The sequence below is a fragment of the Phyllobates terribilis genome, unplaced genomic scaffold (genome assembly GCF_046119375.1).
Source record: "Phyllobates terribilis strain yellow unplaced genomic scaffold, ASM4611937v1 Scaffold_160__1_contigs__length_4322635, whole genome shotgun sequence".
Lineage (NCBI taxonomy): Eukaryota > Metazoa > Chordata > Amphibia > Anura > Dendrobatidae > Phyllobates > Phyllobates terribilis.
In genome coordinates, this window is record NW_027362920.1 from 818,953 (window position 1) to 841,410 (window position 22,458).

The following is a 22,458-nucleotide window of genomic DNA, read 5'->3' on the forward strand; positions in this document are numbered from 1 at the left end:
CCAGAGAGGTTAGCGGGGGGAACACATAGTTTTACAGGCCCAGTAGAATATTTGTTCTGGAGGTAAGAATTTTGGCTATACTTTGGCTGCATTTGTGCTCCCCTTTCCGTTCTTCTTTCTCCTCCTACTCTTTTCGGCAATGGTACTTATCATTTCAGAGTCACTGTTGTCTCAGCTGTGATCCTCTACCAGCAAGTTATAGAAGATTCTGTTGTTTGCGCAGGAAGATGCATCTTTATCCTGATGGGAGAACTAATGCTAGCGCGGGAATATTTCTGCATAAAAGGCCCAGTTTCACCAAAGTCCGGGGTAGTCCATGCACAGCAAGTCACCAGCGTTGGCCACCCACCCGCTTTTTGTTGCGATGCCTATCAGTTGGCTAAGGCTGGGAGGACTAGGTCCATTTTTGATAGTCACAGTTGATTATTTATTTGATTACTGACTGATTAATTTATTCCATGGTTTTTAATATTTATTGACTTATTAATTTATGTTTTAAGTAACCTATTCTTTATCCAAACTAACCTTGTCTAGTCTTTTTTTATTAATAGGTTAAAGGGAATCTGTCACCAGGTTTTTGTTACTGAATCTGAGAGCAGCATAATGTAGAGGCTCTGATTGCAGTGATGTGTCACTTATTGGGCTGCTTGCTGTAGTTTTGATAAAATCACTGTTTTTTAACAGGAAATTATCACTAGACGACTACTAATCCTGCTGCCAGGTAGTCCTCCATATTCATGAACTCTATATAACCTCGCCCCCCATCACTGATTGGCAGCTATGCCTATGCACAGTGTACACAGAAATGTGCCAATCAGTGATGTGGGCAGGGTTATACAGAGCTCTGCATTTTTAGATCTGCTGCAGGGAAAACTGTGATTTAATAAAAACTGCAGCAAGAAGCCCATTAAGTGATATATCACTGGAAACAGGGTCTCAGCCCCTACATCATGCTGCTCTCAGATGGGGCAGCAAAAACCCAGTGACACATTCACTTTAAGTTAATTGGTTGTATTTTTGTTGGTTCTTGGGAGGGTGCAACCTAAATAAAGACCAGAGTGGCAGCCAAAAATGCACAGTTACAATATTGTCAACAAGAAAAACAAAGGATCGGACATCCAAATATACAGTGATATGAAAAAGTTTGGGCACCCCTATTAATCTTAAGCTTAATGTTTTATAAAAATTGGTGTTTTTGCAACAGCTATTTCAGTTTGATATATGTAATAACTGTTGGACACAATAATGTTTCTGCCTTGAAATGAGGTTTATTGTACTAACAGAAAACGTGCAATCTGCATTCAAACAAAATTTGACAGGTGCATAAGTATGGGCACCCTTATCATTTTCTTGTTTTAAATACTCCTACCTACTTTTTACTGACTTACTAAAGCACTTTTTTGGGTCTTGTAACCTCATTGAGCTTTGAACTTCATAGCCAGGTGTATGCAATCATGAGAAAAGCTACTTAAAGTGGCCACTTGCAAGTTGTTCTCCTGTTTGAATCTCCTCTGAAGAGTGGCATCATGGGCTCCTCAAAACAACTGTCAAATGATCTGAAAACAAAGATTATTCAACATAGTTGTTCAGGGGAAGGATACAAAAAGCTGTCTCAGAGATTTAACCTGTCAGTTTCCACTGTGAGGAACATAGTAAGGAAATGGAAGAACACAGGGACAGTTCTTGTTAAGGCCAGAAGTGGCAGGCCAAGAAAAACATCAGAAAGGCAGAGAAGAAGAATGGTGAGATCAGTCAAGGACAATCCTCAGACCACCTCCAGAGAGCTGCAGCATCAACTTGCTGCAGATGGTGTCACTGTGCATCGGTCAACTATACAACGCACTTTGCACATGGAGAAGCTGTATGGGAGAGTGATGCGAAAGAAGCCGTTTCTCCAAGCACGCCACAAACAGAGTCGGCTGAGGTATGCAAAAGCACATTTGGAGAAGCTAATTTCTTTTTGGAAGAAGGTCCTGTGGACTGATGAAACCAAGATTGAGTTGTTTGGTCATACAAAAAGGCGTTATGCATGGCGGCAAAAAAACACAGCATTCCAAGAAAAACACTTGCTACCCACAGTAAAATTTGGTGGAGGTTCCATCATGCTTTGGGGCTGTGTGGCCAATGCCGGCACCGGGAATCTTGTTAAAGTTGAGGGACGCATGGATTCCACTCAGTATCAGCAGATTCTGGACAATAATATTCAAGAATTAGTGACAAAGTTGAAGTTACGCAGGGGATGGATCTTTCAGCAAGACAATGATCCAAAGCACCGCTCCAAATCTACTCAGGCATTCATGCAGAGGAACAATTACAATGATCTGGAATGGCCATCCCAGTCCCCAGACCTGAATATCATTGAACATCTGTGGGATCATTTGAAGAGGGCTGTCCATGCTCGGCGACCATCAAACTTAACTGAACTGGAATTGTTTTGTAAAGAGGAATGGTCAAAAATACCTTCATCCAGGATCCAGGAAATCATTAAAAGCTACAGGAAGCGCCTAGAGGCTGTTATTCTTGCAAAAGGAGGATCTACTAAATATTAATGTCACTTTTCTGGTGAGGTGCCCATACTTATGCACCTGTCAAATTTTGTTTGAATGCAGATTGCACATTTTCTGTTAGTACAATAAACCTCATTTCAAGGCAGAAACATTACTGTGTCCAACAGTTATTACATATATCAAACTGAAATAGCTGTTGCAAAAACACCAATTTTTATAAAACATTAAGCTTAAGATAAATAGGGGTGCCCAAACTTTTTCATATAACTGTATAATAGGATATCTTTATTGTCAACGCTATCAAGAGGAAAGCAGAACAAATCCACAGATCACAAAAATCTAAAAAACACATCAACGTGTGCAAAATGACCAATCCATGTTCCAAGTCATGGACGGAAAGGGCAACCCACCCCATACTCCAAATAAGAGCAGGGGTTCCCAGGAAACATACAAGGATAGTAAAAAATACTCAATAAGTAGAAAAGACTCAATGTAACAGAGGAAATATGGAAGGAAAAAAATTATTAAATTGCAGAAAATGGCTTTGATAAAGTATTCATACCCTGTGAACTTTTCCATATTTTTCCATGTTACATCCACAAACTTAAATGTATTTTATTGGGATTTTATGTGATACAACAACACAAAGTACCAAGTATTTGTGAAGTGTAATGGAAATGATACATGGGTTTCTAAATATTTTAAAAATATCATCCCTAGTAACCATGATATATGAGAAATAGTATTATAACATGAAAGATAAAAGTAATGATTTTTTTAAATATATGGAAACCCTAGAATTACATTGGTAATGGGAAGAGCTATTATGAAATAAAAAAAAAAACAGCACTAGAAGCCGCCATGAAGTTCTGTGCCGTTCCTCTGGACCCTAAACTGTCACCCATGATGCCCACATCAGTGTATCGGGCAGAGCGGGCCACGAGCCGCTGCCTGCACACGACCAACTGCCGTTTACTTTCAACTGTCGGCTGAAGAGATCGGACGGAAGTCTACAGACTGGAAGATATTACTGCAAATGGCGTCTACTGGACACAGAGAAAGCGAGAAGCAGAGAGAAGACAAGAGGAAGAGAGAAGAGGACAGTGATACTTCTGGATTCAAGAATATCACAAAGAAGAGGAGAGGGGCCAAAGGCAATGGACTGGAGGATGAACAGCCAACACCTGGATGCAGCAGGGACCCCGGAACATCCAGCCCCTACCCCAGGCTTAACATCAGCAATTTTACCATCCATGATATCTTGGGTAGGGGCAGTTTTGGCCAAGTAAGTTTTTATATATTTTTCTTCATCACCTATACTTGCCATGTTATCTCCATCTGTTGTTTTCTGCAGCAGGGTCGGCATCACCAGCCGGCACACCCGGGAAAGCGCCAGGGCCCTGAGGAAGCGGGGGAGCACACTCACCGTCAGGATACTGGCACACTGTGAGACCTGTGGGGCTGGATGGCAAATTTTGGCCTAGGGGGCAAGCACACAGCAGCGGCTCATGAGCAGCGGCCCATCTTTTTTGTATTTACCTATGGCTATTTCATAAAGGGAGCAGAAGGTACAAGACTTTAAAAACATAAAGCCGGAGTAATGATGGGATAGTTGTGGTCAAATGCCGACTAGATTCTCATCCACTTCTATCAGTGAGCTGCTCAGAGAGGTGTCTGAGACTAATCGGCATGCGACCATAACTATGCAAACTCATACTTGCGATCATTACGCTGGAAATACGAAGGAATCGTGACAGTGTGTGCACAGCGCTCTATCACGATTCAGCAATCTGCAGTGACAGAGGGGCTACAGGAAGATGAGCTCTGAAAAGTGTGTTAGAAACAAAAGTATGCGGCTGGTAAATTGCATCATGTCTTCAGAATTGATTAAAAATATAATAATAATATTTTTTAATTTTATAGCACCAACATATTCCGCAGCACTTTACATTTTAGAGGGGACTTGTTCAGAAAATAAAAGACATTACAAAATAACGATGATCACATAAATCAACAGATACCAGGAGAAGAGAAGACCCTGCTCGCAAGCTTACAATCTATGAGGAAAGGATTAATATATTCTTGCCTCTATTGTAAAATAGACAAAACCGTCCACCTATACAGGATAATATGTGACTGCTGTATATTATACTATGTGTACAGACATCTGATGGTATATACAGGATAGTATGTGACTGCTGTATATTATACTATGTGTACAGACATCTGATGGTATATACAGGATAGTATGTGACTGCTGTATATTATACTATGTGTACAGACATCTGATGGTATATACAGGATAGTATGTGACTGCTGTATATTATACTATGTGTACAGACATCTGATGGTATATACAGGATAGTATGTGACGGCTGTATATTATACTATGTGTACAGACATCTGATGGTATATACAGGATAGTATGTGACTGCTGTATATTATACTATGTGTACAGACATCTGATGGTATATACAGGATAGTATGTGACTGCTGTATATTATACTATGAGTACAGACATCAGATGGTATATACAGGATAGTATGTGACTGCTGTATATTATACTATGTGTACAGATATCTGATGGTATATACAGGATAGTATGTGACTGCTGTATATTATACTATGTGTACAGACATCTGATGGTATATACAGGATAGTATGTGACTGCTGTATATTATACTATGAGTACAGACATCAGATGGTATATACAGGATAGTATGTGACTGCTGTATATTATACTATGTGTACAGACATCTGATGGTATATACAGGATAGTATGTGACTGCTGTATATTATACTATGAGTACAGACATCAGATGGTATATACAGGATAGTATGTGACTGCTGTATATTATACTATGTGTACAGACATCTGATGGTATATACAGGATAGTATGTGATTGCTGTATATTATACTATGTGTACAGACATCTGATGGTATATACAGGATAGTATGTGACTGCTGTATATTATACTATGTGTACAGACATCTGATGGTATATACAGGATAATATTTGACTGCTGTATATTATACTATGTGTACAGACATCTGATGGTATATACAGGAAAATATGTGACTGCTGTATATTATACTATGTGTACAGACATCTGATGGTATATACAGGATAGTATGTGACTGCTGTATATTATACTATGTGTACAGACATCTGATGGTATATACAGGATAGTATGTGACTGCTGTATATTATACTATGTGTACAGACATCTGATGGTATATACAGGATAGTATGTGACGGCCGTATATTATACTATGTGTACAGACATCTGATGGTATATACAGGATAGTATGTGACTGCTGTATATTATACTATGTGTACAGACATCAGATGGTATATACAGGATAGTATGTGACTGCTGTATATTATACTATGTGTACAGACATCTGATGGTATATACAGGATAGTATGTGACTGACTACTGTATATTATACTATGTGTACAGACATCAGATGGTATATACAGGATAGTATGTGACTGCTGTATATTATACTATGTGTACAGACATCTGATGGTATATACAGGATAATATGTGACTGCTGTATATTATACTATGTGTACAGACATCAGATGGTATATACAGGATAGTATGTGACTGCTGTATATTATACTATGTGTACAGACATCTGATGGTATATACAGGATAATATGTGACTGCTGTATATTATACTATGTGTACAGACATCTGATGGTATATACAGGATAGTATGTGACTGCTGTATATTATACTATGTGTACAGACATCTGATGGTATATACAGGATAGTATGTGACTGCTGTATATTATACTATGTGTACAGACATCTGATGGTATATACAGGATAGTATGTGACTGCTGTATATTATACTATGTGTACAGACATCTGATGGTATATACAGGATAGTATGTGACTGCTACATATTATACTATGTTTACAGACATCTGATGGTATATACAGGATAGTATGTGACTGCTGTATATTATACTATGTGTACAGACATCTGATGGTATATACAGGATAGTATATGACAGCTGTATATATATTATATACCGTTTTGCTGGGGATTCGGAAGTAGGCCCCAGCGGGACCAATGAACGAGCGCCAGAACGCAGTGTGAATACACCCTTACTGATTACACCTGGACCTGGCTACAGAACATCACATATTATCATGTATAGCAGTATATATAATGTATGATGTCCTGGATCCAGGCTCAGGAGCAGTCAGTGTTGGAGTATGTATACAGTCTGCAGTGGCTCTGGGACTTTCCTGCAGATCTGGCTACAGACAGCGCGACCTGATGAAGCTGCAGTAATAACTCATGAGACCTCAGAGCATCGCTGACACAAGACACTCAGGATCCAGCCCTGACCTCCTGCCCTGGCCCTGCTGACCTCTCTCCGGTGAAGACCCAGCAGGCCGGCGTGCTACTGAGTTCAAGAGATAGGGTCACACAGCCGGCAATACAGGGATGGCCGGACCAGCACTTATATACAATTAAAGTGCTGGCTGCTGTCTTCTTGGCAGCCGACGGCTCAAAGCCTCTGCTGGGGAACTGGCCCGGGGGGCATTTGCCCCTCTTCCCCCAGGCCCAGCCCACTCCTGCCTGTGAGTAAGCGGAGTTTGGTGCCAAAGCCCGTGAGAGGGGCCCCCCGCTTGCTCAGGGCACCGGCACTTGCAATACTTACCTCTCCCTGTTCCACCACAGCTCCGGTGTCTTCGGCGTCTTCTGACTCTGTGATGTTGTGACGCCTCACGAAAGCCCTACCCTGGGAGATGGGGGACTCGGAGCCGGGTCCTATGTTGTAGATGGGGTGCAGCCGTGGCCCGGACCCGCTCCGTGCTCAGGGCCGTCACATTAAAAAGGGATGGTACGGGCTTATCCGGGTTGAGTGGCTGATCTCCACTACGCCACCTGTGGCACCTGGTGAAGGCCACCAGCGCTGCTGCAGTCCTCTGAGGCGGGATGTTACGGCAGCCGTCGTTGTTACTACTCCCCACAGGCGGAGCAGGGCCTCAGGGCAGAGAGACAGGATGGAGGGGGTAGTAGTCTAGGAGTTCTTGTGCCGTGTAGTGCGGAGTAGTGCAGAATAAAGAGTCCGGAGGCCATAGGGGTTAACTTCCAGGGTTTTTACTCACGTTGAAGAGTACAGCTGCAATGCTTCTCCCTGCTCCTCGCGGAGTTCTGCGGTCACCAGGAACGAGGGTCCAACCACCTCCGAGTAATACAAGTGTTTAATCAGGACCCCACACCAGAGTGTTCCTAGACTTCAGACTGGGTCCATTCCTGTCTGCGTGTGTAGATAGGCCAGGTCTCCCTCTGAACTCCTCTCAGAAACAGGGTACGGGTGGCAGCTTCGCTCCTTCCATTACCCGGTGGGATCCTCAGGGCCTACCGGGCTTTCCCGACCAGGACGTGGAGTAGCAAGGTCGGGTGTCGGTACCCCTCTTGCAGCCGGAATCCCTCTGAATAGATCAGCATAGCGAGGACAGGTGGCGTACACCGCTCCGTCTGCATCCTCCCTGGGATCCATTTGCGGTGGAGCTACACTCTTAAGCTCCGGGCCTTCTTGGTCATGGTCCTTGACCGGGTTGAGACATACATTATGTGCAACCTGCCCCTCGACCCAAGGCCAAGGTACGGGAGCTGTGTCTCCATCAGCTGCAGGTCCACACAGGATCCACGCTCAGGGTGGGAGATCACAGTAGAGGACAGTCAAAGAACCATTGCAAAGGACAGACTGCCAAAAGACGACGACCAATGACCAAGATGGCTGTGTATTAAATATGAATTATTGTCACTAAAATGTGAGTACTCCACCCTCACCCACTAAATGGTTCCCCTATCTCTTGGTTCCCCAGTCTCCCGAGTACCCAAGAGGGAAGCACCTAGTGCATTCTAGCCCCCTCTGGTGGGAGAAGTGTGGTGTTGGATGTGGAGGTGGGGTCCTGACCATCACACTGTTCTTACCTCAGAGGAGGAACACTACACTCCATTAAAGAAGTGCAGTATCCCTGTGGCAGTCGAACCCTCAGGGGCGCCACATTGTCATAGGACGGAGGGAGCGATGACGTCACTACAGAAGCACCCTCTGTACTGAGAAGTGCTCAGAGCCAGAAGACGCTAACACTGAGGAGTCCGAAGCAGAGCAGCGGCCAGCGAGGAGAGGTGAGTATTTGATTTTTTTTATGTATGGAGCAAAATATGGGGCCCATTATGTATGGAGCATTACATGGTGCCCATTCTATATGGAGTATTATATTGGGCCCATACTGTATGGAGCAATATATGGTACCCATTATTCTGTATGGAGCATTATATGGGGCCCATCATTCTGTATGGAGGACTATGTGGTGCCCATAATACTGTATGGAGGACTATGTGGTGCCCATAATACTGTATGGAGGACTATGTGGGGCCATTATACTGTATGGAGGACTATGTGGTGCCTATAATACTGTATGGAGGACTACGTGGGGCCCATTATTCTGTATGGAGGACTATGTGGTGCCCATAATACTGTATGGAGGACTATCTGGTGCCCATAATACTGTATGGAGGACTATGTGAGGCCATTATACTGTATGGAGGACTATGTGGTGCCTATAATACTGTATGGAGGACTACGTGGGGCCCATTATTCTGTATGGAGGACAATGTGGTGCCCATAATACTGTATGGAGGACTATGTGGGGCCATAATACTGTGTGGAGGACTATGTGGTGCCTATAATACTGTATGGAGGACTACGTGGGGCCCATTATTCTGTATGGAGGACTATGTGGTGCCGATAATACTGTATGGAGGACTATGTTGGTTCCATAATACCGTATGAAGGACTATGTGGTGCCTATAATACTGTATGCAGTTCTATACTGTCCGGTCTGCACTGTGCGTTGCGAGGATTCGCCGGTTTCTGAGTTATTGTAGAATTTACAATAGATATCACTCATGTAAGTGAAATCTTTGGCATTGTACTATACCTATATTTCTCTACCGTATCTGTGCATCATGAATGGTGGTATGTGTTAAAGGGGCCCACTTAGACTTTTTCACCCGGTGCCCATGAAAACCTGGGGTTGGCCCTGTTCTGTCGATATATATTCATTGAAGTGCTCGTCTATGGGATGACTGAAAAAACATCCAGACGCTCCCCTGAGCCCATGATTATTTCACATATTAGCTCATCTATTCTATAAATGGGTATTCTGATTCATTGAAGAGCTGATCTCTGGGATCACATCTGTGGGGAGTTGGGGGGACAAGATTTATTTCCGTCCATGCCCTGGTCCATATGACGCGCCCCCTGGGCCGTGGGGTGCACGGTGCCGAGCCGGTCGGTGCAGGGGATGTCACAGTGGCAGTGACCCGGTCCGTGACCCAGGCCGGTCAATAAAAGGGGATTATAGTTTTTATAGTTTAATGTTCATGACGCAACCTGTGGTATGCGGCTATATGGAGCCACCGCTGCGGTGCAGATCCCTTGGAGCTAATGGTGATGCAGCAGAGTTGGTTCAGCTCTCCACAGGTAGAGCTATGCTCCAGGGCAGGATATAGTGATTTTATGAGGAAGATGTTGCTGGTGCTGTGTAGTGCAGGGTTGGTGATGGTCATTCAAGGACACAGTGGGGTGCAGTCTTCAGATTTTACTCAGTTATCACGCTGCTCCTGGTTACAACTGCCAGCTTATAACCACCCACGTCGCCCTGCGTTCACCAAGGAAGGGGTTCAGCAATCCCTCTTTCAGGAGTACTTAAACGAAGTACTAAAACGGGACCCCGATCTATGTGCCTTCCTTTTTCAGGAGTACTTAAACGGAGTACTTAAACGGGACCCCGTTCTATGTGCCTTCCTTGGTCGTCTTCCTGCACTGGCTCTCACCCTCCTGCCCTGCGCCTCACAATCAGTGCCCCAAGCCGGTAGCCTCAGATCTTGTCGGGCGACCTGCAGTCCCCTGGACCTTCTGTGACCACCTTTTCGGCGATGTAATTGTGGTGGTTGGCAGCTGCACCTTGCAAGTACAGCAGCCTCTGGTTTCTAGCTGAGATTTGTAGTTCTCCACTAGTTAGGGGCCGGTCCCCTCTGCGGCCTGATCCCTCCATTTCCTGGTAAATTCGCGCGCACGGGTGGCATCCGCACTTCCCGTGCCCCTGGGATCCCCCCTGTTCCTCTTGGAGCCTTCCCTCTGCTCCCATCCTCTCTCTCAGTCTGTTCTCCTGGGCCTCCCAGACTAGACCCGCTCCTTCCTCCTCTCCTCCTGAGTAGAGTTCCTCCAGAGCTCCTGCTCCCAACTATCTCTCTCTCAGACTGACCACACTCTCTCAAGATGGCTCCCCTTTTTATACACCTACTGAAGTGCTCCCCTAAACTACTTCTTCCACCCACACCCACTACATGGTTCCACCCTCCAGCTAGAGACCAGGGACTGTGCTCTCCCTTAGGAGCAATCTCGCCCTTCCCTCTGAAGTGGAGTGTAATGGATGCAAGTGTATGGGTCCCGGGCAGTACTCCATCCTTACCTGAGAGTGGGATACCACACCTCTGGGTGAGATGCAGTACCTATGGGGCGCCACACATATATGCTCCTATCAGGATACAATATATACTTTGCCCTCTATGTTTCAGTAAACTTTAAATCAGTTGCACATTGATATAAGACCAATACTGACTCCAACCAGCTCAAAGTGCCATCCAGTGTTTGTCATATTTGTTCCCATATGGTGATAATGGAATACCCTTTAAGACCTCTCCATAGAGCATTCATGGAGCAGATAATGCATTATGCCGATAGATTAGCTTTGCTCAGCTATAAGGTCCAGGTTACTGTGACGCCTCCCCTCACGGGGACTCGCTCGCTAGCCCACCCTGAGAGTTGGGGTACTCGGAGCCGGGCCTTCGTGTAGGGTGGTTGCAGTTGTGACCTAGGCCCGCTCCGTGCCCAGGGTTGTCACATAAAAATACGGGCTAGGAGGGATGATGGAAAGGTACTCGACTACGCCACCTGTGGTGTCCGGTGATTGCCAACAGCGCTGCAGCAGTCCTCTGAGGCGGGATGTCGTGGCAGCAGCAGATGGTACTACTCCCCACAGGCGGAGCAGGGCCTCAGGGCAGCGAAGAGGGATCAGGAGAGTAGTAGTGGGTTGTATGTTGTGGTGTGGTGTCGCGCTAGAATAAAGGACTGGAGGCAATGGATGCAGTCTTCCAAGCTTTACTCACGTTGTCAATGGTCAGCTGCAAGGCTTCTCCTTGCTCCTCACGGCGCGCTGCGGCCACCAGGAAAGGGGGTTCGGCACTCTCCGGGTAGTTCGGGTGCATCAATCAGGAACCCCAGCACCAGAGTGTTCCTAGAAACTCCCACTAGGTCCTCTCCTGTTCGTGTGTGGTGCGTGTAGTAAGGCTGGGTCTCCCTCTGGTTACTCACAGAACAAGGGTACGGGTGGCAATTCCGCTCCGTCTGTTACCCGGTGGGATCCACCAAGCCTCCGGAGCTTTTCTGACTAGGACGTGAAGTAACAAAGTCAGATAACGGGTGCCGGTCCCCTCTTGCAGCAGGAGTCCCTCTGACTAGGCCAGAATGAAGAGTACAGGTGGCGTAAACCGCTCCGTCCGAATTCCCTGGGATCCTTTTGCCTGTGGAGCTTTACTCCTCTGCTCCCCTCCAGGCCTTCTTAGGTAGGGACCTTGACCGGGTAGAGACAGCCGTTAACTCTAACCCGCTCCTCGCCTCAAGGCCAGAGTACGAGGACCGTGTATCTTCAACAGCTGCAGGTTCTAGCAGAAAGCCAAGTTCAGCGATGAAGATCTCAATCAAAAGACCTTGAACCTAAGATGGCCGTTTATTAAATATGTATTAGCAAGTGTAACCTCCTGGTGTGTCCTCCACCCTCACCCACTACTAGGTTCCCCCTAGCTTTGGTTCCCCCCCATCTCCTCTTATACTGGCTGGGGCAGCACCCTGGTGCATATAAGAACCCTACAGGTGGGAGAGGTGTAGTGTTGAATGCAGTGGTGGGGTCCTGACAGGTGCTCCATCCTTACCTCGGAGAGGAGATACCACACCTCATTAAAGAGATGCAGTACCCCTGTGGCGACAGAACCCTCAGGGGCGCCCCATTACCATCAGACTCACACACCACTCAGCCCACCCGTTTCTTGTGCAGTGATAAACCAGCTGTTCTCCACCTCCCATACACATTTTCTAAGCATTCCCTATTTCTTTCTTCAGGTGGTCCTGACATCAGTCCCCAGCCGAAACATCTTTATGGCTGTAAAAATGATCAAGAAAAAGAAGGTGAAGGAAAACATCCTTATGAGAGAGCGGCGGATACTCCTGGCGGCCCGAGACTGCCCATTCTTATGTCACCTCTATGCCGCACAGCAGTCTCGGAAGCTGGCGTATTTCATCACGGAGTATCTGTCCGGCGGCAGCCTCGAGGCTTTGATTGACATGTGCGGCTGCCTGAACATCGACAGCGTAAGGTGAGTATGAGGAAGATATACGAAAAAGAGAGCAGAGGGGTGAAAATAAAAGCAGAGGTGGAGATGTAGCTGGGAGAGGACTGGCAGGTCATGTAGCCCAGGAGGGAAGGAGGTATCAGCGATGACATTGATACTACACTCTGTTCTCTCCATCAGATTCTACACAGCAGAGATTGTATGTGGTCTCCAGTTCCTCCACGGACACAACATCGTCCACCGGTAAGCACAACTTTCCTCCTTCTCTCTGTCCCCTCTACATGCTCAAAAAATTGCCCCCAACTTTCCTGGGCTCCTGTCTGCCTAGTCCACCTGATCTTGCAGTGACCCATTTTCCATCTCCTGTATCATGGGGCAGATTTCTTATTATGTTTTCTTATTTCATTGCAGAGATATTAAGCCAGTAAACATCATGTTGGATGCCGATGGCCACATCCGTGTAGTTGACCTGGGGCTCGCCCAAGATGGGGTCACCTCCTCCAATAACATCTCTGGAGTGACGGGCACTTTCCACTTCATGGCCCCTGAGGTGCTTCTCAAAAAAGGATATGGCACAGCAGTGGATTGGTGGAGCCTGGGGATTGTGGTGTCCAAGATGGCAACAGGACGCTCCCCATTTTACACCGGCTCCGTCAGCAAAATGGCTTACACAGCGATAACCAGAGGAGAGCCTGAAATTCCATCTTGGCTTGATGCTGACTTGAAAGATCTTATCAAGAAGCTGCTGTGCAAAAATTCTGAGAAGCGCTTGGATGTGTGCGGGAACATCAGAGAGCATCCATTCTTTACCAACATCGGCTGGGAGGATCTAGAGAAAAGGAGAGCAAAGCCGCCATTTATACCATTCAGGCCAGTTCTGGAGAACCATCATCTGCAGTGGCTGGAGGATAAGAAAGCCTTTAACCCCGTGGCCGGATTCAATTATGTGTCATCAAGCTGGGCCCGGTAAGATCATCCTCTGTGAGGATAAATCCCATCAAATGTTCTTCTCACCTTGTGGCCATTATGACCATCTTTGTCTTCTCCCACTGTTTCTGTCAATGACTATGTCTCTGTCATTCTTAGGTGGATGAGAATATCTGGGCTGTGAAAGAATCCACGACCATCTGGTGAGTGACCGCTGTACACACAGGACACCGATCATTAGATGTGTACATTATATCTGATGTTACATAGGGGAATGGTTCATTATAATGACCATTCCTCTAAGATAACAGAGGATTCAGGAGATAGAAGTTATTGAAATGTCTTCCTCCTTATGTCTTGCAGGATGAACCCGTGCCAACTGCCCAGAACTTCTTGCCTCCTGACCCGTACCTCACGTCTCTGCTGCTGTTTGTCACCTCGGCTGCCCTAGAACATCATGTCTCTCATTAACACCTTCATGTCGGACCACTGCCATCGTGTCGCTGCACCAGGCCCTTGACTTGGCCTCCTCCAATCCATGGCTGGCATCTGAGATCCCTCCAGCCCGAAGGTCTTCTGCGCCCCAGGAGCGGCCTGTGCTAAGTTTCCATCTGGTGAGTTCAGGAACAATAGTATAATATTGGCCATTATCCCTGAACTTACCTCAGCGCAGGCCGGGTAAGTACTGCACCCATCATCCGTCACATCCACAGTACATGATAGGTGTAAACCCTACACTACACTACAGGTATAGGCACACACACATAGACACATAGGACGTAGATAGAGATTTCGGCTTTTGATCCTGGGATTTAATCTGATCGCTATATTTGGGGTCAGGAAGGAATTTTCCCCCCTAATATGAGGATAATTGGCCCATTCCTCATAGGGGGTTTTCGCCTTCCTCTGGATCTACACGGTCTTAAATAGGTTTAGTAATATATCAATAAGTAGATTCACACATAAGTAGTGCAAAAAAATAAGTTTAAAAAAATAAAATTCAAAAATAGTTTATTTTACACAAACCAAAAACATTTTTAGTCTAAATATATAACAATTAAAAAATGTAAATATATTTTTTAAAAATCTCACTTCCATTACACACAGGGAGGTACGAGCCTTTGATCCTGGGATTTAATCTGATCGCCATATTTGGGGTCAGGAAGGAATTTTTCCCCCATCATGGGAATAATTGGCCCATTTCTCACGTGGGGTTTTCGCCTTCCTCTAGATCAACACGGCCCATAGATAGGTTTAGTAAAATAGAAGAAATAAGTAGGTTCTTATATTTATAATGAAAAAATATCTAAAAAAATAATTTATTTTTTGGTTTAAGAAAAATTATTTAATATAAATATAAAAATAAATTAGTCCAAAAATTGAAAATAATTAAATATTTAAATAAAAAATGTACACTTACGTATCACACATTAGCTATGAGCCCTTGATCCTGGGATTCATCCCGATCGTCATATTTGGGATCAGGAAGGAATTTTTCACCTTCTTCTGGATCAACACGGCCTTAAATAGATATAAACTGACAGTTATATAAGTAATTCCCAGATTAATGGCTTATTATAAATACATAAAAACATTTTAAAGTATAGGCAGATTTTCAGATAATGTATAATATATACGTAGCTTTGAACTTAAATAAGGAAAAGATAAATAGTTTAATACATTTTTTAGAAATTAATTTAATTTCGGTCTCAGCCCTTGATCCTGGGATTTATTCTGATCGCCATATTTGGGGTCAGGAAGGAATTTTCCCCCCTGATATGAGGACAATTGGCTTATTCCTCACAGGGGGTTTTCGCCTTCCTCTGGATCAATGCGGCCCATAAATAGGATTATTCTGATAGAAGAATAATTTACACATATACATGATACTATAACATATAATAACCCCATCTATAAATAAAATCTTTCGTTTACCCCCTACATCGTTGTTCTTGTCTTTATTGGTCGTCCATGTAGTGAATGTGGGTTTCGCCCCTGAGTCTTGATGGGGTCATACGGTCTCATGTAAGGTTTCTCCATATGGGTCAGAGGTGAAACCCCAATGTGCTGCGGATAAAGACCAAACTGATCCCTTCTGCAGTAAGCGAGTACCCGGCAGCAGGTTCTGAATTTCTCTACAGCGCCTCCAAAGGAGAAATGAAGTATTACACATGATTCTCTGTAATCACTGGGCTGTACCTGGAAATCATGGAAGTGTTGGGTCCTCCAGGGCAGGAGACGCTGTTTGGTGGTCGTTTTCATTCTGACTAATGGATGAGAATACAGAACTTCAGATTCCCATAAGGTGGCATTTGGATATTGGGTTTTCTACAGCTGCCGCTCACTATACACAGAGCGGTGATTGAAGCCGCACAGGCGCCGCCGCTGTGACTGACAGAGAGAGGCTGCTGGGTGACATAAAGTTAATTTCCTCCTGGCAGCGGGGCTCTCAGTGCAGGCACCGCACAGTGTCACAATGCTATTACTTGCAGATTTACCCCATATCCCATATCTGCAGGTTAATAGTGTTATTTTACATGACAGGTTCCCTTTAACCCATGATGTAGTTTTGTCCCAGGTCTCTAAGGCCTGTATGAAACCAACTCAGTAGTAGAGCTCACATCATATGTAGCAGATGCCGGCTGTGCTACACAGCCAAAAACTGCCTGTAACTGCAGCAACCGGAGCTCGCTCCGATCGCTGAGGTTTATCCATCTAAATGCCTTTGTCAATCACTGAATGGCGATTGCAGGGAGCTGATGGGTTACTGACGCTCCCCCTGGGGCTGTGGGGTACTCGGTAGCTGGGCCGGTTGGTGCTGGGGATGTCACGGTGGCAGTGACCCGGTCCGTGGCCCCGGGTGGTCAAATTAAAGGAAAAGTAAAAGGGGAATAAAGTTTTTTAGAGATAATGTTTGTGACGCCACCTGTGGTATGCGGCTATATGGGGCCGCCGCTGCGGTGCAGATCCACTGGAGCTGAAGGTGACGCAGCAGAGTTGGTTCAGCTCTCCACAGGCAGAGCTTAGCCCCAGGGCAGAATAAGATGAATTTTGAAGGTAGATGTTGTTGGTGCGGTGTAATGCAGGTGATGACGCAGCAATTATTCAAGGACACAGTGGGGTGCAGTCTTCAGGTTTTACTCACAGTTGTTAAGTTCCTCAGGTTACAGTCACCAGTGTGCAACTTCCCATGTCGCCCTGTGTCCTCCGGGGTAGTGATCCAGCAAACTCTAAGGTACCTCAGGAGCACTTAGACGGGACCCCGTTCAATGTACCTTTCCTGGTCGTCTCACAGCGCTGGTTCTCACCCTCCTACCCTGCACCTCACAATCAGTGTCCCAAGCCAGTGGCCTCGGGCCTTGTCGGGCAACTTGCAATCTCCTGTACCCTATGTGGCCACCTTTTCAGCGATATAATTGTGAATATTGGCTGCAACACCTTGCAAATGCTGCAGCCTCCGGTTGGCTAGCTGAGCCTGGTTGTTCTCCACTAGTCTGGGGCCGGTACCCCTCTGCGGCCTGATCCCTCCACGTCAGCATGAATTCGGGCGCACGGGTGGCTTCCTGCGCTCACCGTGCCCCTGGGATCCCCTCTGTCTCTGGAGCCTTTCTCTCGCTGCTCCCATCTTCTCTCACTCTCCTCCTGGGCTTCTCTTACTAGGTCCGACTCCTCTCTCTCCTTCCTTGCTCTCCTGAGCTCCCACTCCCAACTGAGCTCCTCTCTGTACTGTCCGCTTCTAGATGGTTTCCCTTGTCTTTTATACTCTTTCTGTCTGTGCTCCCCTGAACTTCTTCCTCCACCCACCTCCTGTACCTAGTTCCACCTCCAGCTAGGGACCAGGGACTGCTCTCCCTTAGGATCAATCTCGCCCTTCCCTACTGTAGTGAAGAATATTGGATGTGGGTGTGTGGGTCCCGGGTAGTACTCCGTCCTTACCTGAGTGTGGAGTACCACACCTCTGGGTGAGATGCAGTACCTCTGTGGCAACTGGACCCGCAGGGGCGTCACATTACCATGGCAGCCGGTAAGTATAGTGTAAGCAATCGAACAATTGCAGGTTGAGATCCCCTAGTGGTACAAAAATAGTAGAAATAAAAAAATGGGAACCTGTCACGTGAAAAAACAGGGTTAATCTGCAGGTTAATAGCGTTCTGAACCCGTCTGGCCCTGGCACTTAGAGCCCCGCTGCCGGGAGGAAATTATGTGTATTCCTCCTGGCAGCGGTCAGCTTCCAGTCATAGGTGCGGTGGCGCGGGTTCAGTCACTGCTCTGTACATAGAGAGTGGCGCCTCCAGCACTGACTGTCGTCCGGTTGTACTGCTGAGCTGCAGTCAGTCAATGCCGGGGGGTGCGGTTACACCAATGCCGGGAGGAATAAAGCTTCCTCCTGGCAGCAGGGCTCAAAGTGCGGGCGCCGAGCAAGTTCAGAGTAATCCCACACCTGCAGGTTGATAGCGTTTTTTCACATGATAGGTTCCATTTAAAAAATAAAAATATATAAAAAACTGCACCTCCTTTGTCCCCATTCAAAAATGGAAAAATGGAAAAAAAAATTGATATCGTCATGACTAAAAAAGTCCGATCTATCGAAATATTAAATTATTCAGACAATATGTTAAACATGAAGAAGGAAAAAAAAAGTTATGGCTCTGGGAAGAAGGGGAGCAAAAAACGAAAACGCAAAAATGGAAAACCCAAGGTGGTGAAGGGGTTAAAAGCATCAGCTCCCAGCGAAAAATAACCAAGACCTCATTCAGCTCCATGAGCGAAAAGATGCAGGTCTCAGAATAAGGAGGAACAAACAATTTAAGGGTCTGAATTTTTTTTAACCACTAAAATATAAAGAAACGTCATAAGGGTATGTGCACATGTTCAGTAATTGCAGCAGAAAAACCCACTGCAAATATTGGAGTATTATTTTCCGTCCTATAACAGGTCCCCTTGCTTCCATTTGTATCAGACATACTGATAGGGAATGTAGATTGTGAGCCCTGATGGGGACAGCGCCCAGAATGTCTGTGAATTGTCTGAATTGTAAAGAGCTGCAGAATATGTTGGCGCTATATAAATAAAAATATTATTATTATAAAGATTATTAGTTATGCAAAGGGTTGAAAAAACGCAGCATGTGAACATAGCCTAATAACTGTTCTTAAAAATAAACTATTATCACTTCTATTTTTAAAGCTTTTTACTCTGCGGCATATTTTCCACACCTGCCTAAAACTTTTGCACAGTACTGTATATGAGATGCTTTTACAAAAAGATGCAGTATTTTTTGATAGTATGATACAAATTACTCTTGCTATGTGACTCCCTATTACTTAATTTAAGAATCCATGTAGTAATTTGCATTTTGACCTCTAGATGGTGACACCTGAATACTGCAGTGACAATATCTCCAAAATATCCTAGGTCAGTGATGGCGAACCTTTTACAGACCGAGTGCCCAAACTGCAACCCAAAACCCACTTATTTATCCCATAGTGCCAACACGGTCATTTAACCAGAATGCTGAGGTTTTAGTTTAGAAAAACAACTCATACATAGAGCAGGCGAGGGGAACCGAAAGCAGCCACAAACAGGAGCAGGGGTATGAGACTGCAGATAGAAAAAATATGCTCCCCCTTCCATCCTGGTATATGTTTGCCCATCCTTGTATATATGCTTCTCCCCCATCCTTGTATGTGCTACCCCCCATCCTTGTATATATCCTGCTCCCCATCCTTGTTTATATGCTGCTCCCCCATCCTTGTATATATCCTGCTTCCCCATCCTTGTATATATGCTTCTCCCCCATCCTTGTGTGTGCTCCCCCAAATCCTTGTATATATGCTGCTCCCCCATCCTTGTATATATGCTGCTCCCCCATCCTTGTATATATGCTGCTCCCCCATCCTTGTATATATGCTGCTCCCCCATCCTTGTATATATGTTGCTCCCCCATCCTTGTATATATTCTGCTCCCCCATGCTTGTATATATGCTGCTCCCCCATCCTTGTAGATATGCTGCCCCCCATCCTTGTATATATGCTGCTCCCCCATCTTTGTCGGAACAAAGAGGAATCTGCTACTAGTGAAAAGTTTCTGTGTTTTCTTATTAGGAGTTTTCCCTGGAGAAGGTGATGCATACCATGGAAGAAATGTGGGACTCCATAGCCTTTAATAAAGATAAAACCATATATATTTATATTATGCACAGCTACTACTTACACATACACACATGGAGTACAGGATATACAGACAATTACCACATACTACATACAGAATATTTCTCACTCTCTGAAAAAGTGTAAAATACATAATGGTGCATCCAGACACCAATTCTACAGTGCTGCTCATACACTGCAAAGAGTCTAAATACCTGTGGTTATCTGTGACTTGCACACACAAGTTAAGGTGGCCACACACAATAACCCTCTCCTCAATCCTGGTATATATGCTGGTCCTCCCGTCAATCCTCGTATATATGCTGGCCCTCTCCTCAATCCTGGTATATATGCTGGCCCTCCCCTCAATCCTGGTATATATGCTGGCCCTCCCCTCAATCCTGGTATATATGCTGGCCCTCTCCTCAATCCTGGTATATATGCTGGCCCTCTCCTCAATCCTGGTATATATGCTGGCCCTCCCCTCAATCCTAGTAAATATGCTGGCCCTCCCCTCAATCCTGGTATATATGCTGGCCCTCCCCTCAATCCTGGTATATATGCTGGCCCTCCCCTCAATCCTGGTATATATGCTGGCCCTCCCCTCAATCCTGGTATATATGCTGGCCCTTCCCTCAATCCTGGTATATATGCTGGCCCTCCCCTCAATCCCGGTATATATGCTGGCCCTCCCCTCAATCCTGGTATATATGGTGGCCTTCCCCTCAATCCTGGTATATATGCTGGCCCTCCCCTCAATCCTGGTATATATGCTGGCCCTCCCCTCAATCCTGGTATATATGGTGGTCCTCCCCTCAATCCTGGTATATATGCTGGCCCTCCCCTCAATCCTGGTATATATGCTCGCCCTCCCCTCAATCTTGGTATATATGCTGGCCCTCCCCTCAATCCTGGTATATATGCTGGCCCTCCCTTCAATCCTGGTATATATGGTGGCCCTTCCCTCAATCCTGGTATATATGCTGGCCTTCCCCTCAATCCTGGTATATATGCTGGTACTCCCCTCAATCCTAGTATATATGCTGGCCCTCCCTTCAATCCTGGTATATATGCTGGCCCTCCCCTCAATCTTGGTATATATGCTGGCCCTCCCCTCAATCCTGGTATATATGCTGGTCCTCCCCTCAATCCTGGTATATATGCTGGCCCTCCCTTCAATCCTGGTAAATATGGTGGCCCTCCCCTCAATCCTGGAATATATGCTGGCCTTCCCCTCAATCCTGGTATATATGCTGGCCCTCCCCTCAATCCTGGTATATATGGTGGCCTTCCCCTCAATCCTGGTGTATATGCTGGCCCTCCCCTCAATCCTGGTATATATGCTGGCCCTCCCCTCAATCCTGGTATATATGCTGGTCCTCCCCTCAATCCTGGTATATATGCTGGCCCTCCCCTCAATCCTGGTATATATGCTGGCCCTCCCCTCAATCCTGGTATATATGCTGGTCCTCCCCTCAATCCTGGTATATATGCAGGCCCTCCCCTCAATCCTGGTATATATGCTGGCCCTCCCCTCAATCCTGGTATATATGCTGGCCCTCCCCTCAATCCTGGTATATATGCTGGCCCTCCCCTCAATCCTGGTATATATACTGGCCCTCCCCTCAATCCTGGTATATATGATGGCCCTCCCCTCAATCCTAGTAAATATGCTGGCCCTCCCCTCAATCCTGGTATATATGCCCCCCCCCTCAATCCTGGTATATATGCAGGCCCTCCCCTCAATCCTGGTATATATGCTGGCCCTCCCCTCAATCCTAGTAAATATGCTGGCCCTCCCCTCAATCCTGGTATATATGCCCCCCCCTCAATCCTGGTATATATGCAGGCCCTCCCCTCAATCCTGGTATAAATGCTGGCCCTCCCCTCAATCCTGGTATAAATGCTGGCACTCCCCTCAATCCTGGTATATATGCTGGCCCTCCCCTCAATCCTGGTATATATGCTGGCCCTCCCCTCAATCCTGGTAGATATGCTAGCCCTCCCCTCAATCCTGGTATAAATGCTGGCCCTCCCCTCAATCCTGGTATATATGCTGGCCCTCCCTTCAATCCTGGTATATATGCTGGCCCTCCCCTCAATCCTGGTAAATATGCTGGCCCTCCCCTCAATCCTGGTATATATGCTGGCCCTTCCTTCAATCCTGGTATATATGCTGGCCCTCCCCTCAATCCTGGTATATATGCTGCCCCCCCTCAATCCTGGTATATATGCTGGCCCTCCCCTCAATCCTGGTATATATGCTGGCCCTCCCCTCAATCCTGGTATATATGCTGGCCCTCCCCTCAATCCTGGTATATATGCTGGTCCTCCCCTCAATCCTGGTATATATGCTGGCCCTCCCCTCAATCCTGGTATATATGCTGGCCCTCCCCTCAATCCTGGTATATATGCTGG

The 22,458-nt window shown here is 46.0% G+C and overlaps 1 protein-coding gene across 1 annotated transcript in view; it reads right to left on the reverse strand.

Annotated features, from left to right (window-relative positions):
* Window positions 1–4,208: 4,208 nt before the first annotated feature.
* Window positions 4,209–22,458, reverse strand: part of LOC141207026 (dynein axonemal heavy chain 12-like) — a 161,979-nt gene continuing 143,729 nt past the window's right edge. The window contains exon 4 of the mRNA XM_073664372.1: window positions 4,209–4,238. Coding sequence (XP_073520473.1) covers window positions 4,209–4,238 — 30 coding nt within the window. The remainder of the gene's footprint in view (window positions 4,239–22,458) is intronic.